The sequence below is a fragment of the Lissotriton vulgaris genome, unplaced genomic scaffold (assembly GCF_964263255.1).
Source record: "Lissotriton vulgaris unplaced genomic scaffold, aLisVul1.2 SCAFFOLD_1829, whole genome shotgun sequence".
In the NCBI taxonomy this organism is placed as follows: Eukaryota; Metazoa; Chordata; class Amphibia; order Caudata; family Salamandridae; genus Lissotriton; species Lissotriton vulgaris.
Genome location: NW_028244774.1, coordinates 281,351 through 297,401, shown reverse-complemented (window position 1 = coordinate 297,401; position 16,051 = coordinate 281,351). Strand labels below are relative to the sequence as shown.

Here is a 16,051-nt window from a genome sequence, read left to right as displayed (position 1 = left end):
ACCAGCAGAAACCAGAAATGGTTAGACAAGAAAATAGACACTTTCTAAAAGTGCTATTTTCAAACCCAGAGTCCAAAAACCATCCACAACAATGGATGCCTAATTAAACCCCGAGTTCAGGGATACCAAACTCGACATTGCACCATGCTCCCCGAGCCAGCTAGGATCATAGCATTAATAATCCCAGCGGCCCATTCTAATCAATGGAGAGCAGGCTACCTCGCAATAGTGAAGAACAAAGATGGCGGTAATTCACTATTAGGACATGCCAACTTGGTCAGGCGTGTCCTACCTTATACTTCCAATGCACCCTGCCCGTAGGCCTACCATAGGGGTGACTAACATGAAGCCAAGGGAAGGTTGGAGGGCTGGCAAGTAGGTATACTTGCGCAGCCGGCGTGACAGTACCAGACTGCACGTGGGTCTCGCAATGACCGACCCGTAGACATTATTTTACGAGGCCGCTCCTGTGGGTGGCACAACACGTGCTGCAAGCCCACGAGCGGCATTTGTATTTACAAGCCCTGGCACTCCTAGTGCACTAGACTAGGGACTGACAGTAAACCAAATAAACCAAACATGGATACTCTAGATACATCAATTTAACATAGGGAGTACTTGCGCGGTGGCACTGATCAGCAGTGACACAGCGCCCAAAGCATATACCAGCAAAACATCTAAAAACAGTGGAGGTAAACAGAAAAAATGGAGGAGAGACTCAAGCCAATGATGTCAGGTCTAACAGACTTCATTTCACAAACACTGCAGTTCACAGAAAAAACAATTTTTAAAAGGACATTGGCACCATATGAAGACCGTCTGATCAGATACCCGGTTATAAAAATAACCAAAAAAACATAAGGTATATCTACATGATGTGTGCTTTGTAGAATGATGACGCTTGCTAAAGACATTCAGTGAGTTACTATGAGTTGCAAATAATTAGCCTTGAATTACAATCTAAAGAAATAGTTGGAAATCATGAAGAGTAGTGCCGCAGGATATATAACTCTTAACTGCAAGAATTAATTCATCTCACCAGCCCTAGAGGCAGTTCCAGAGAAGCCTGCACAGGCGTTCTGCTTCCCGGTGCACTGAACAACTCCAGTTGCTATGCAAGGGTCCGCGGACTGGTCATTGAAGCACTCTTTACATATGTATCCATTGGGTGTATTGTCTGAAGGAGGCACTGAAACAACCAAGGACAGGAATTGAAAAGAATGCTTATGTTCATAAGAATGGTGCTAAGTCTTGTAGCAATCACCATGTTCTCACAATAATAGCTTCAGACACCCCACTTTGTATACAATTACAGAAATGTTAGATTTGTCTCTAGAGTCCCACATTTCTCAAATGAATGTTTGTCTATGAAAAATGATCAGTGAGTGCTGTAGAATTGTGTGTGGTTTGAGTAGCTCACTAGCTTGATTGTATGCTTCATGTATGTGAGTAGTAAGGGCAACAATACACACACATATCAATGATGCAAAAATATGATATGCACCCTTGCATTTAGGCTGCTACATCCAAATATAAATTGATTCTAAAAATATATGCAAGTAGTAAATATAAAAAAAGTAATTGTAAGAAGATCTAACACAATATTTTGTAACATAGAAATTGAGGTAAACATAAATGTAATGTATATTTATTTGCATGTTGAACTATTGAACATTCAATAATTTAATGCACATTATTTTCTACAGGGTGTTATCTTAATATCCTAACTCCATTAGTTTCTAATGGAGGGTGTTTCAGTAGCAGTGATTGGTCCTGTGTGGTGCTGCACTTACTAATGATTTTTTTTCTTTTTTTTTCATTAGTATCTCGCACTCAGATCTTGTGACAGCCAAAAGTTGTACAGTTACTTAAAAAGTATTGTACCTTTGTGAATCGGGCTAATGAAGACTTACCCATCTAATGTTCCAATTTCATTGACGTTTCTTTAAATTTGTTTCACCATCTATGTCCTCTTACACACTCTCTTCATTCTGCTCTCTTGCTCTTCTTTATGTCTTCCTTCAAACCCCGGGGCTGGTTTCCACCATGTTCTAAGCCTCCCCTCATTTCTACTTACTGGCAGCCACAGAGCAACCAAGCCATGACGCTGATGACACTTGACCCCCACCTGGCTGGCACCTGGGCCCTTGGGGCCATCACCCTTTTGTGCCCAGCTTCAGTGTTGTTCAAACCCACCCCCCAGCTTATAGTTCTTTTCTTTCTCACCTTCTACTTCATCCTCCCTCCCTCTCACTCCCTTCCTTCCTTTTCTTTCTCTACTCTTGTTGCCCTTTGAACTGCTATTTTCCTTATTTTCTAGACTCTTGAACAGTTTCTCATCACACTTACCCTTTTCTGCCCACTTGCTCCAATCTCTATTCTCTTCTCCAAGCCTCTCTTTGCCACCTTTTGATGCTGCTGACTGGTGCCTTCTTCCCACTAACACACCTCCCCCCACCAGCTGTGTGGGCATCTCATGGGCCTTCCAGCCCTTCCTACTTTTCCTTCAATTCTGGAGGCCAAGATTTTTCTGGCAATAGAACTGCCATAGTTTATTCACATCATTAATTGGTACACATTGGTCATCAACATGCTCTTTTTTGGCTTATTGTGGATTGTCATCTCAAGACAAGTCATACAGTGTACATCCTGTACTTTATTCCATATTAATAACCATAACTTGCCTAATCCAGCAATGCATCAATCTTACAGTCATGATTTCCCTTCAAGGTTGACATGAATTGCTTTCAATTGCTGTGACAGCTCTACTTCTGTCACTTAGTCCACTTAGTCAATCTCGGAGGACGTGACGCGAGCGGTCCGCACACAAGAATGATGTGTGGCGTACAGTGAAGCCAAGTATATGAAGAAATACCGACAACCTTCACTACATTATAAGATGCCAATTTGAAAAACAATAAGGAGCGCGACTGGGCCCTAGACGTGATGCAAGAATCATCGTCCGTCATTTTCTATGCTCTCCCTCTTGTCCTGATGAAGACCCCAACATGAGGGAAAACTAACCCTTTTACGCTTTCGGGGTCGAAACATAGACTATGCCTAATTCTACACACCATAGAAAAAAAGAAAGATCTAATCTTACCTATGTGTGATGTATTGCGGGAACATTGTTATTACCTTAATTGTAAAGGCGTTATGATTTGAATGTGATGCAACATTGTCACACCACCTTTACCTTGTCCATCACAAACCCTTCACTCCCTTTTCTCTTTGCACTGAGAGCACTAACTATGCAATGATTTTACAATTACATTGATGATATGCCGATGACCTTTAAGTAAATGTATGCAGTTATAGGTACAACCAATAGACTTGTATGTTTAATAAATACAATACATTTCTTAACACTGCATACCTTACTCTCATTGCGCCAAGCATATTTATTGTGAATTATAATTGTGGTGTTTTCAAATATACATTAATACAAAATAATTGTAAAACTACTTCTAATCAACTCGGACTATTTTTTCCTTGTACTTACTTAGTCCACCGGGTCGCAGCTTCTGAGCTTCAACTTGCTACCAAATGTGAGGTGTTCATGTCCCTGTGGCCTTGCCTAGGCGATAAGTACCGTGTCTGCCTTGCGGTGAACATTTCTTATCCTTTTGTGTGCCCTCAAGTTGCCCTGCCATGAGGCATCCCAAGGTCTTGTCTGAGTGCGTTTCTCAAAAGTCACTGCCTGGAGGGATACCAAGGACCTTGGCAGCTATGTTCGCCAGGAACCAAGGTATCCCTTTAGATTGAAAAACCGGATTCCATTTTGGAAATTATTTTGCAAAAGATGAGGAACTGTACAGAACAAGAAATATTGTAAATAGCCTTGAAAAAGCCCTGGCGCAAATCACCATAGGGGCGAAACACGTGTCGGCTGTCCATGTTTTTATCTACACAAATAAAGAGCAACTTTTCTACAAAATAAGGACTTTTTTGATTCTCATTATACAAATAAGGATTGAGCCTAAGGACATTAAGACCTGACACCCAACACACTCATTACCCCCTTCAAAACTGCCTGGAGGGACACCAAGGACCTTGTCTGGGGACTTGTCTCAAGAGTCACAGCCATAAGGCATCCAAAAGGACCTTGTCCGAGCACTTGTCTCAAGAGAACCTGCAGTGAGGCATCCCAAGGACATTGTCCGAGGCACTTGTCTCAAGAGAACCTGCAGTGAGGCATCCCAAGGACATTTTACAGGAACTTGTCTCGAGAGTCCCTGCATAAAGCATCCCCAGGACCTTCTCTGGGCACTTGGCTTAATAGTCCCAGCCGTAAGGCATTCCACTGACCTTGTCCGGGCACTTGCATCAAGTGTCCCTGCCATGAGGCATCCCAAGAACCTTGTCCAGGCACTTGTATCAAGTGTCCCTCCCCTTAAGGCATCCAAAGTACTTGCGGTACAAAAGTGGGTGGTGATGCATCTGAATCAATCAAACAATCACACCCAGTCAAAAGATCTGGGTTTAATCCATCACAGTTCTTTAGCCCACTGTGCCACCCCAGTTCAGACATGGCTATATGCAAATCAGTCTGACCCTGTGCCTCATGGGAACAGTCCAAAGTACTTGCTACAGGCAACTACCTCAAGAGGCGCTGCCGTGGTGTCTCCCAAAGACCTGGTCAGGCCACTTGTCTTAAGTGTCCCTGTCTTAAGGCATCCAAAGGACTTTATCTGGGCACTTGTTTCAAGAGTAGCACCCGTGAGGCATCCCAAGTACCCTGTCCAGGCACTTGTCTAAAGAATCCCGGCTGTAAGGCATCTTAAGGACCTTGTCCGGGTACTTGTCTCAAGAGTGCCTGCAGTAAGGCATCCCAAGGACCTTTTCCGTGCACATTTTCCAAGTGTCCCTGTCTTGAGGCATCCAAAGGACCATATCCATGCACTTTTTGTTTTTGCAGAGTTTTATATACCACAAACCTGACCCGCAACGGAATTGGGTATCAGAGCACTTGACATAGCACCAGTTATGTTACATGAGGCCACACATTCATTTTTGTTAGGCACAGGGAGATTAAGTGATTTGCTCAGAATCACAGAATGTTCAGTGTCGTTACCGAGACTCAAACTCAGTTCCCCAGGCCCGAGGTCGAACGCCCTGGCCTAGCCCTAGCCGTTAGTCCAACTCTCACTTGTCTCCAGAGTCCCTGATGTGGGGCATCCCAAGGACCTTGTTTGGGCAGTTCACTTCTCTCAAAAGTCCATGCCGTGAGGCACTTGTTTCAAGAATCCCAGGTGTGAGGCATCTCAAGTACCTTGTCTGGTCACCTACCTCAATAGTCCTTGAAGTGAGGCATCCCAAGGACCTTGTCTGGGCACTTGTCTCAAAAGTCCCTGCAGTGGAGCATCCTAAGGACTTTGTTTGGGCAATCACTTGTCTCAAGAGTCATTGCCGTAAGGCATTCCAAGGACCTTTTCTGTGCATTTGTTACAAGTATCAATGTCTTGAGGCATTCAAAGGACCTTATCCGGGCACTTGTCTCCATAGTCACTACCGTGAGGCATCATAAGGACCTTGTTCAGGCACTTGTCTCAAGAGTCTTAGCCATGCGGCATCAAAAGGACCTTGCCCGGGCACTTCTCTCAAGAGTCCCAGCGGTGAGGCATCCTAAGGATCTTGTTTGGGTACTTTTCACAAGTGTCCCTTTAATGAGGCATCCTGAGGACCTTGTCCGGGCACTTGCCTCAATGCCACGTGATGCGCAAATCTTGAGTAAGGAAACAGAATGTAGGAAGTCGATCAAAATGTGGTTGCTCCAGCAGTACCACTAACTTCCCTCTAGCCTCAACTAGCATTCAGTCTCCTAGCACTGGAAAGCCCTCGGGCAGCCATGCACTCTATAAATCCCAAATAATATTAGTCCCAGGCGTGAGGCATCCCAAGTAACTTTTCCGAACACTTTCCTCCAGAGTCTCTGCGGTGGGGCATTTTAAGAACCAGTTTTGGGCAATTTACTTGTCTCAAGAGTCCCTACTGTAAGGCATCCCAAGGACATTGTCTGGGTACTTGTCTAAAGTATCCCTGCAGTAAGGCATCCCAAGGACCTTGTTCAGGTACTTATCTCAAGAGTCCCTGACGTGAGTCATCCCAAGGACCTTCTCAGGGCACTTGTCTCTAGAGTCCATGCTGTAAGGTATCCCAAGGACCTTGTTCAGGCACTTCTCTCAAGAGTTCCTGCCGTAAGGTGTCCCAAAACCTTGTCTGGGCACTTGTCTCGAGCGTCCCTGCCAGAAGGCATACCAACGACCTTGTTGAGGCACTTCTCTCAAGAGTCCCTTCTGTGAGGCATCCCAAGGTCCTTGTCACGGCACTTGTCTCAAGAGTCCCTGGCGTGGTCATCCACTCATCCAACACATCTCAGCCCAGCTGCTTATCCCTGAGTTATGGCCAAAGTCCACCAGACAACACCATAGGGCCTTTCTCCTGTGTCTCTTGCACCCTCTGTACCACACACACCACACACTGCAAAAACCAAACACCCGACCACACTCACACAAGCCCCACTGCTCCCCTATGCTGAGTCCTTCTAAACACACCCTAACTCACCTTTACTGTCTGTACTCACCCTGCACATTCCATCTGTTACTGTACCTCCTCTGCTACTCCCTCTGCTGTGGACGTCAGAGGGGCCAAGTATATTCACCCTTCACTTGCCGTCTGCTACAGATGGCATCACCGACTGTTCCCTGCACATCCCTTCTGCTACAGATGTAAGAGCCACAGACTGGAAGTACCCTGCACATTCCCTTCTGTTACAGATGTCGCAGTCACAGACTGCATGTACCCTGCACATCCCCTGTGTTACATTTTTTAGAGTCACAAACTGTACATACCATACACATCTGATCTGTTATTAATAACGGAGTAACAGACTGTTTGTACCTTGCATACCTCCTCTGTTTCTGCGCCTACACAGTGCATTCTCTCTGGGACATATTTCAGAGTCGCAGACTACATGTAGCCTGCACATCCCCTATGTTACAGATATCAGAATCAATGGTTGCAAGTACCCTGCACACACCCTCGGTTATAAATGTGGGAGTCACAGATGGCAAGTACCCTACACATACCCTTTGTTATGGATATCAGAGTTACTGACTGCATGCACCCTGTATATCTCCTGTGTCACAGTTACACAAACTTTATGGTCCACACACATCTGATCTGTTATAGATACCGATGTCACATACTGTTTGTGGCTTGCATACCCCCTCTGTTACTGTGCCTACACTGCACCATTCGTCTGCTACATATGTCAGAGTCACAGACTACATGTACCTTGCACATCTCCTGTGATACAGATATCAGAGTCACAGGTTGCACGTACCCTGCACACACCCTCCGTTACAAATGTGGGATCACTGCATGTACCCTACACATCCCTTCTCTTACAGATATCTGAGTCACAGTCTTCATGTACCCTACTCACCCCCTGTGTTACAGTTTTCAGTCACCAACAATACGGAATATACACAAATCCTCTATTACAGATATCAGAGTCAGATGTTGCATGTACCTTGCACATCCCCTCTGTTACAGATGTGGGAGTCACAGACTGTAAGTACCCTACACATCCCCTGTGTTAAAGTTTTCAGAGTTACCAACTGTGTGTATAATACACAACTCCACTCTTACAGATGTTGGAGTCACAGACTGCACATACCATGAGATTCCTTCTGTTACAGATGTTGGAGTCACATACTGCACATACCCTACGCATCTCCTGCATTACTGATGTGGGAGTCACAGATTGCATGTACCATACACATCCCCTGTGTTACAGTTTTCAGAGTCACACACCATACACACCCTGCACATCCCCTCTGTTGCAGAAGTCTGAGTTGCAGCATGTTCTACTGAGCCAGAAAGAGTACACTGAGGTTCTGTAGGAGAACTCTCGTCCACAGGCTGCTTTTTGAGAAGGATCCAGACAGTCCTTGAACGCAGTTAGAATAACATCACTCCCTGTTGGAAAAATGCACACTTTGATGTAGCACAAAATAGATCTGAGCATAAGTTGCAGCACATACATGGTCATCTTGAAGGAGTCTGGTGATTTACCAGTGGTGAAACAGGTACAGCCACTACTTGTTCATCTTTAATGTGTTCAAGCAAGAGTTCATGTGTTAATTTAAAAAAAATACATAGATCTATGTTATTCATCACATGACAATTTTAATTAGGCAATATAATTTTCTGAACGTTTTAGGAATTGGGTGTCACACTTCCCTCCTCCCACAATGCTTCTAACCCCCTGGCTTCTACCCCTAAGCTTTATGTCATGCCCTTCCTGAGCTTGCTTTCTTCCATAAATTGTTTGCAAATTATGAGTTTGAAATCAGGCAAGAAAGAGCTCTGGGTGTGAGGATTGTGGAATTTAGACCAGACGGCACATATTAGCCAACAGAAGATGGTTCCCTGTGGACACAAGGGCTGGACACTCTGGAGGTCAAACAGGAAGCTTTCAGGCACCTTCATCAATGGCAACAACGCTTCCAATGGGTCACGTGTTACAAATACGTGACACGTTGCACTCACCCAGTGTGCTGTTCTCTAGGCCTGCGACGCAGTGAGTGACGTCAGGAGGGCACTGCTTCATGATACCCGAGCAGCTGCTGGTGTGGAGAGAGAAACACTGCTCGCAGAATAGGCAATCTGCAGGAAAGAGAAATTCAATAGAAAGTTATGCATATCACTTTGTTTTTAATTTAAGAAAACAACAATGCAGTTGTAAGAATGAGTCTGGGTGCCTGGAGTAGGGGACTTTCACTCTTTGTGTTGATATGTTTTGGGGATAAAGAGACGATAAGAAAGTTCTAGTGCACAGTATAATGCAAAAATAAATACAAAACAAATGCACCAGCAACTAGTAGTGAGAGGATGGAAATTGAATGTAGCAGAGAGTTAGATTTTTTGGGGCGTAGAAAAGTGATGGAGCGTGAACTCCAAATGACACATGAGGAAGAGACGAAGACTAGAGTCAAGCAAGAACTGAGACAGAATGAAGATTACAACAGAAAGAAAGTGTCAGGCAGATACAGAGAGATGGATAGGCAGAAGAAGATAGCAAGAGATACAAAAACACTGAGACAAATACAGACAAACTTAGAGACAGGTAAAGACCAAGGGATAGAATTACTAACATTTGAGTCAACAAAGAGCAGCAACCAAAGTTGATGTGCTGCTTTGTGTCAAAGGGAGAGAGCAGAACTGGGCCATATCTACTAAGATATGATTAATGGTGGGTGGAACACGCAGAGTTCCATTCTGGAATGGGGCACAAATACGTAAACTCTGCAAGATTCCTCAGAGTTCCCCGATTTGGCAGAATTTGGCACGTTGCACTGCTTGCACTGATTCTGACAACAGGAAGCTTATTTAGCACTTTAAAATCAGCGTGAATGGCACCACGCGGTGCACCAGATGGCGCTGCTTCTTTCTGCTGCTCAAGTTGATTTTCTACTCGAGAGGCGGCTTTCTCAACTCCAACGGTTGCAACCTACAGCGATTCCTAACTTTAAGAAACTCAAGCCAGGTGGGGTTTAGCCTCAGAAAAATCACGCTCGCACTAGACAATTTTAATTTGGCAAAATGCACGTGAACATAAACTGTGCCACACAGCAGTTGGCAGAATTTTGCCAGAACTCTGTATCGCAAGTGTATCGCAGAGAGGTCAAAACTCTGCCGGCGGAGAGAATTTCTGCCCACCCTTCGATATGATCAACCCCCACAAACTTTAGTACATTGGGCTGCATGTGTTTAAGAACCTCAAACGTTCTACCAAAATGAAAATAAAGAAGCCTAAATGAAATAATAGAATTATAAGGAGGCACGGATGTAGTGTTTATGATAGCTTAGAATGGTTTCTGAAATAAACAATCAGTGATTGTGTTTTTGCATAATCTGGATCATCATAACTTCATGAGAAATTTACAAACCAGAAGAACATGCTATGAACGTGCATTTGATGGAATAACAGTTCATCCCTTGCTGCATGTTCAATAACCCATGTTTCCATGCTGAAATAAAAGGCGGCTCTGCTTGGAAGGCGCCACGCCTGGACTGGCTACTGGGCGTTTCATTCTATATAAACAGGGGAAAAACACAATTTGAAACTATTTGTTGTACATTGTTTATTTAAAATCGTTGCAAGAAGGAACATGGCCCGCAGAACCCCAGCTAGTTAACCTGCCCCAGCAGTGAAAGAAGCCCCCACCCTGCCAGCCCACTGAAGCACCCGGTAGCCGGTCCTGTCCTGTAAGACACAGGATCACGACAGAACTTCAGACCTCCTCTGTGGGTCAGACCTGCTGATCAATCAACAGTTGCACATTCTGTACTTAATCAGCAATGAACCAAATCTAGTTTAGTTTCCTACTTTTCGAAGTAAACTTTTTTTGATACAGTGGCATTGTTAATAATGTGCCATGTTGCACCATATTTACAATGTGCAGTGTCACTTTGTAAACCCCTGGATACATTATACCTGTGTCAGGAATAATCTATGCATGGTGGGCGTTCAAACTCAAGAAAGCCTCGTAGAAGTGACGCAGTGAAATCTATCAGATTTCACTGCACCACTTCTAGGATGCCACTGCATTAAAAGCTTATGTCTGCCTCATAGCAGGCATAGGGGTGATGCAGTGCAATACAGAGAGGCCTCACATGTATTGCTGGAGTTCCGCCATGCTATGGCACAACTCCAGCATTACGTGGGTCTTGAGCCGACAGATATGTCAGGATTCCTGACGTATGTGTCAATCGTTGCCACATAGAGCGCAGTACAGTAAATACGGCTCATCCATGGTGACGCAAGGAGGACGCACTGAAAAGTGTTGTATCTCTGTTTCCCCCAGCGATGCAACACTTTTCATAAATGAGGTGTTGAATATACAAAAAAGTCAGAGCACAAGATACCAAGTTAGGCATCAGCTCAGCAGCCAACAAGAATAACATCAGTCCAAGAATGTATCATTCTGGGTATTGGAACAGATTATGTTTCAAACTTCATGAGAGTAACTGGCCCATCATAGAGAATAGTTTTGTTATTTTAAGAGCCAGACTCAGGAACACATTTTCACCAACTCACTACTGGGCTAATTGAGACAAAAGATGTGTTTCACCAGAAACAAATTGAGTCAAACTGATGCAAGTGCTGTGTGGAAAAAACTGACAATTGTATTTCTTTTCCATTCAACATTATCAGCAATGGCCGACTGGTTACACCACTTAAAATGTGACACAACACCAGCATAGAACTACCTGGGATAGATGGAGACATTACTGACTCCTATACGCATGACAGAGGACTGTGGAAACAGTTGTTTGCAGCTGTGTCTTGACCCTGAGGGAACAAAGATCCTATCTATTGGCTAGTTGCACTAGATACATGCTAACACTTAAACATGCATGTGTCTAGGTCCTGCCAGTGAAGCCTGCTTACACCCTTGACATGTCAAGATGGAGATAATAAAAGGTCCTGAAGAAGCTGTGGTCACCAGATGAGAACTACTTCACCAGTGGAAAGTAGATGTTCCTCTAGCTTAATCCTCTGAACCCTATTGGTTATGTCTGGAAGGACACAATATCAACTGAAGAAAGGTAGCATCTGCTGCTTTAGAGAAGTCCAAAGCCATGTTTAATCTGGATTTTGTTTTGTTTTACTCAAGTAGAAAAGCAAAACAAGAATTTAATAAATGTTTTTTCTCATGAAGATACATACGCATGTATAGCTTCTGATGTCAAATTGGAATGTACAAACTGAGTACTCTGAATCTTATGAATGTCACATGTTTATACCAGTGTTGTTGGAAACGTTTGTCAACTTGTATACTTCACTAATCTGCACAAAGGCACCTACTATGTTTAATGTCTTAATAAATCAGGCTCACTGTTTTAAAATGAAAAGCTCATGACAGGTATACAAAAATGAAATAAAGACAAACAAGTTGTTTATTCCAAGACAGCAGTGTGGAAATTCAGCATCTATTACTATGTACTAATCAGTGTAGGTCCATTCAAATAGTAAAAATATCCAACAAAGCAGACCGTCCTTCCTAAGTATAGCATGTTTATTCTGCTTCCAAGAGTGCACTGTAAACCTAGAGGGACCCTTGTGTATTTCCCTCTATCATACGCTGGGGACAAAAGAGCTTGAGGCAGGAATAAGTTGATGTGAAACCACAGAATCTGTTGTGTCTCTGCTGGCAGCAGCCATCCTCCATCTTACAGTCAACGTTCAAGCACAACCTTGGTAGTGATCATCTAATGGTCACCATGACAACCGGTACCCTGAAGGGGAATGTGATCATTCTTCCATTGCACGTAATGCAATGTTTAGGATCATTATTGAAAACACAATCCAAATCGTGTTAATGATGATTTACATTCATTAGCAAACAGTGCTTAGTTTCTATGAGGTCACTAGACTCTGATGTTACAGAGAGATACAGGAATAGTCCCTGGGTACAGTTACTGCAATTCAAAATCATAGCAAGGTGTAACTGGGCAGAACTTCTGTAAAGTGTGAAATCCTTTGAGGACTACAAGTCATTGAGTCAAGGTTGAGTCATAGCCTACTCCTGAGTGCATCAAGGGTGAGCCTAGAGAACACAAACATTTAGGTTTGGAGACATCCATTGCAAATAAAGAGTGTTTAAAACTGAGCTAAAGAAGACAAATACAGGGGGGAAGAGGGAATGGCATTAATGTGAGAGTAGTAAGAGTTAGCTTGAACCATGTCACTTTACAGCAGATTTCTGGAGAGGGGTAAGCCCTATCCTGAACACTACCTTCTTCATATCAATGTGCACATTTGCGCGTTGACACACTTAAAGAACACAGAAGGTTATGACCATCTTTCCTCCAGTTATCAGTGCCTGGAGCATGATGACAGCTGCAAGTATGGCCCTCATGGTGGTAGGAGAGTAAAGAGTAGGGTGATGGAGTATCTGCGCCTGATCACCTTCCTGTGTCCTTTGTACATCTCATGCTCAGGGCATGTCTTTTATACCTTCACAGATGAGGCGGGGCACAGGATACCTGAGCTCTGTACACAGGAAAAAACGTAATGTGGCTGAACTTTTCATTTGTGACTGCCTTGTGAACGGATGCACTTAGAGATATACTAAAAAAATCCTATGATATGATGTAATGTGAAGTTTTTTTTCATACCAAATTGTACTGAAGCCACAATTGTAAGTGCATCTCTGAATTCTAGTTCCTTTAGAAAAAAAATGTGAGCAAGAACCATAGTTATGAATAACATTCATTTTCTTCTTAGGGAATTGACCCAGGGACGGAATTAACTGCATAGGATAATGACCTCATCTTTGACCGTTTCCGGTTGACACATTTTGAATGGTTAATGAGGTTGAAATTTATCAGGGAAAATTCCCAGAGAATAAGCAAAACATGAAGAATTTGTAGTGGCAAATACTGCATCCACATGCTTTCCCACATTGCCAGGGCCAATCCTACTCCCAATACTAAAATCAAAAGCCTAGGTGTTTGGCTGTACAAATCTTTTTAATTTGACCACCAAACTGTGATGCTGGCAGGGGCCTGCTATTGCATTCTCAGACTCCTGGTCCAGGCCTTAGTACTGCCTCAATTGGACTATAGGAACTCCCTTTATTTGAGAGCTTCTAACTCAAAGATAAGGCGACTTCAAGTTGTTCAGACCTGTGCCTCTCGGCTACTACTTTGTACATCCACAACTCAGTCGGCTAAGCCAGCCTTAAAGACTTTATATTGGTTACCAATCTCAATTATTAAGTCTCTTTTCACTTTCTATCACTCCTTGTAATGTGTACGCTAGGCTAATTTAAATTTGGCCATAAACCCCAAATTTAAAAGGTTGAGATGTGGAGGAAAGTCCTACATATACAACATAGCCAGGCTCTGGAACATTTTTCCTGTACATCTTCAGTCAGAGTCCCACCACCTCCCTTTTCAAAAGCTCCTGAAAATATGGCTGTTCCACAACACTTCTCTTTAAAGCAATTAGCTCCTCTCTATCTTGCCGCTAGCGCTGGGATGCCTTAGGTTTGCTAAGCCCTCAACAAATGCTGTTTAATAATAAGAATAAGAATATTGAGAGGTATTTACACAGCCTAGAAAATACCTCACCCCTTTGAGGTTTACTGGGTGCGCTAAATACTTCGTCCTACTACGTCCGCCTTTGTGTTTTAATTCCTGCCAGATCTGTTGCAGATGTTTGTTGACTTTTTGTGCATTATCTCATTCATACATTATTAACTTATAAGTAAATATGCAAAGTGGAATACAACCAATGAAATACTGAGGCAAAGGTTTGATAATTCATTCAACACGTGTAATGAAGATACAGACACCATGCATAAGGCAGACCTGTATCACTCTTCTATCATAGGTTTTTTCTTTTCTATATATTCTCTTCAGTGTTTCTTGTTATCTGATATCTTGTTCACATTATCCACTTTAGAGACACACAGCTGAGTGGACAGCCAGCACAGAGGTGTGACAATTACCCACTGTAATAGTAAGCTTTGTAAGCTGCTAGAAAAGAGGGGCACTTTAAGAGCTCCTCAAAAGCAGACTAATGTGAATAGGGCAGCATTGATTGTTAAATGGAAAGTTATCTCTGTAAATAAAATTAATAAGGCCTTTTGTTGTTTTCTGTTAGGCGGTCAGACATGAGTAGACCTGGTAAGGTATAAGGTTGGTCTAAACTATGAACTATATGCAGAAGACAAGTGGTGCCATTATTCAAATATAGGGATTGTTAACACCAAAGGTATGGCTCTTCACTGGAAAACCTAAACGGTCAATTGTAGAGGGTAAGTGGGAAAGATAACATCATATACAAACATTGATGAGATTGGTGTGGCAGTTCAATAAGTTACAGAGTTTGGCTGGCCCTTCATGGAGCTTTGCTTTCTCTAGATAACTCTGCGTTATAGGTAGAAATGGGATGGTACCATGTCCATGTCAGAACATGCCATTGGTTAAGACTTATGACTTGTAACCGGTGAGCCATATATCTGGTCTAAGGATGCTCTTAGATGTGATTTGAAGTGGTAGATATGAATGAATGAATGAAATGGGACTGTGGATGGCTACTCCATGGAGAGTCACAGAGCTGAGCTTTCAATCAACGATGATGTTAGAGCTATAAACCTTAAGGTGGTCTTCAGGTATTTATGAAAGCATCTTTAGAGTTTTAATTCTTGATTCGAAAGGAGTAGCTTCTTTGTGCTTAATATCTTTGGCCTTGTGGTGTCATATCCTCTTTAATGGTAAAGTTGGAATTTAGAAATTGGAGATGTTGCTGCTCTTAACTCTACTCTCTGTGCCTCCAGCCTGTCTCCAATACATGCCTGGGTAGGGTGACAACTACATTTTCTGCATTTCTCTAGAAAGCCGCAACAGAGGAAGGAATGGGTGTGGCAGGCCACTTCATCTGCATTCATCTGCATACAAGACTCTCCCTCACACCTTCAGACTGGCCTTAGGTACATTTCAAACTGGATGAACAAAAACATGCTCAAACTTAATGGCAGCAAAACTGAAGTTCTGATAGTAGGCCCCAATCATGACCTCTGGAACTCCAGACATTGGCCAACAGAAATGGGCCCCCTGCCTACTCCATCGCACCAGGTCCGCAATTTGGGCTTCATCATTGACAGAGGCCTAACTATGGAGCCCCAGGTAAACACTCTCACAGCCACCTGTTTCTCAATCCTAAGATGGCTCGGGAAAATCATATGGTTACTCCCTGATGACACTCAAAAGACAATGATCAATGCATTAATTACCTCCCGCCTCGACTACGGGAATGTCCTCTACCTGGGGGCATCTCAGGCAGTCATGAGGCGCCTCCAACTGGTACAGAACGTGGCAGCCAGGCTGCTCTGTAAATGCAACAGGAGAGATCGCATGTCCAGCCATTTAAAGGCACTCCAATGGCTAAAAATCGACAACAGGGTCAAATTTAAGACTCTCAGCCTCATGCACAGGATAAAGTGGGGAAAAGCTCCCAAATACCTCCAGA

At 43.3% G+C, this 16,051-nt stretch overlaps 1 protein-coding gene across 1 annotated transcript in view; it reads right to left on the bottom strand.

Annotated features, from left to right (window-relative positions):
* Positions 1-12,959, bottom strand: part of LOC147666745 (phospholipase A2 inhibitor and Ly6/PLAUR domain-containing protein-like) — a 41,055-nt gene extending 28,096 nt beyond the window's left edge. Inside the window, exons 1-4 of the mRNA XM_086948909.1 lie at positions 12,883-12,959; positions 8,557-8,675; positions 7,828-7,983; positions 1,040-1,189 (exon numbers count right to left, since the gene is read on the bottom strand). Coding sequence (XP_086805035.1) covers positions 1,040-1,189; positions 7,828-7,983; positions 8,557-8,675; positions 12,883-12,932 — 475 coding nt within the window. The 5' untranslated portion in view covers positions 12,933-12,959. The remainder of the gene's footprint in view (positions 1-1,039; positions 1,190-7,827; positions 7,984-8,556; positions 8,676-12,882) is intronic.
* Positions 12,960-16,051: the final 3,092 nt, after the last annotated feature.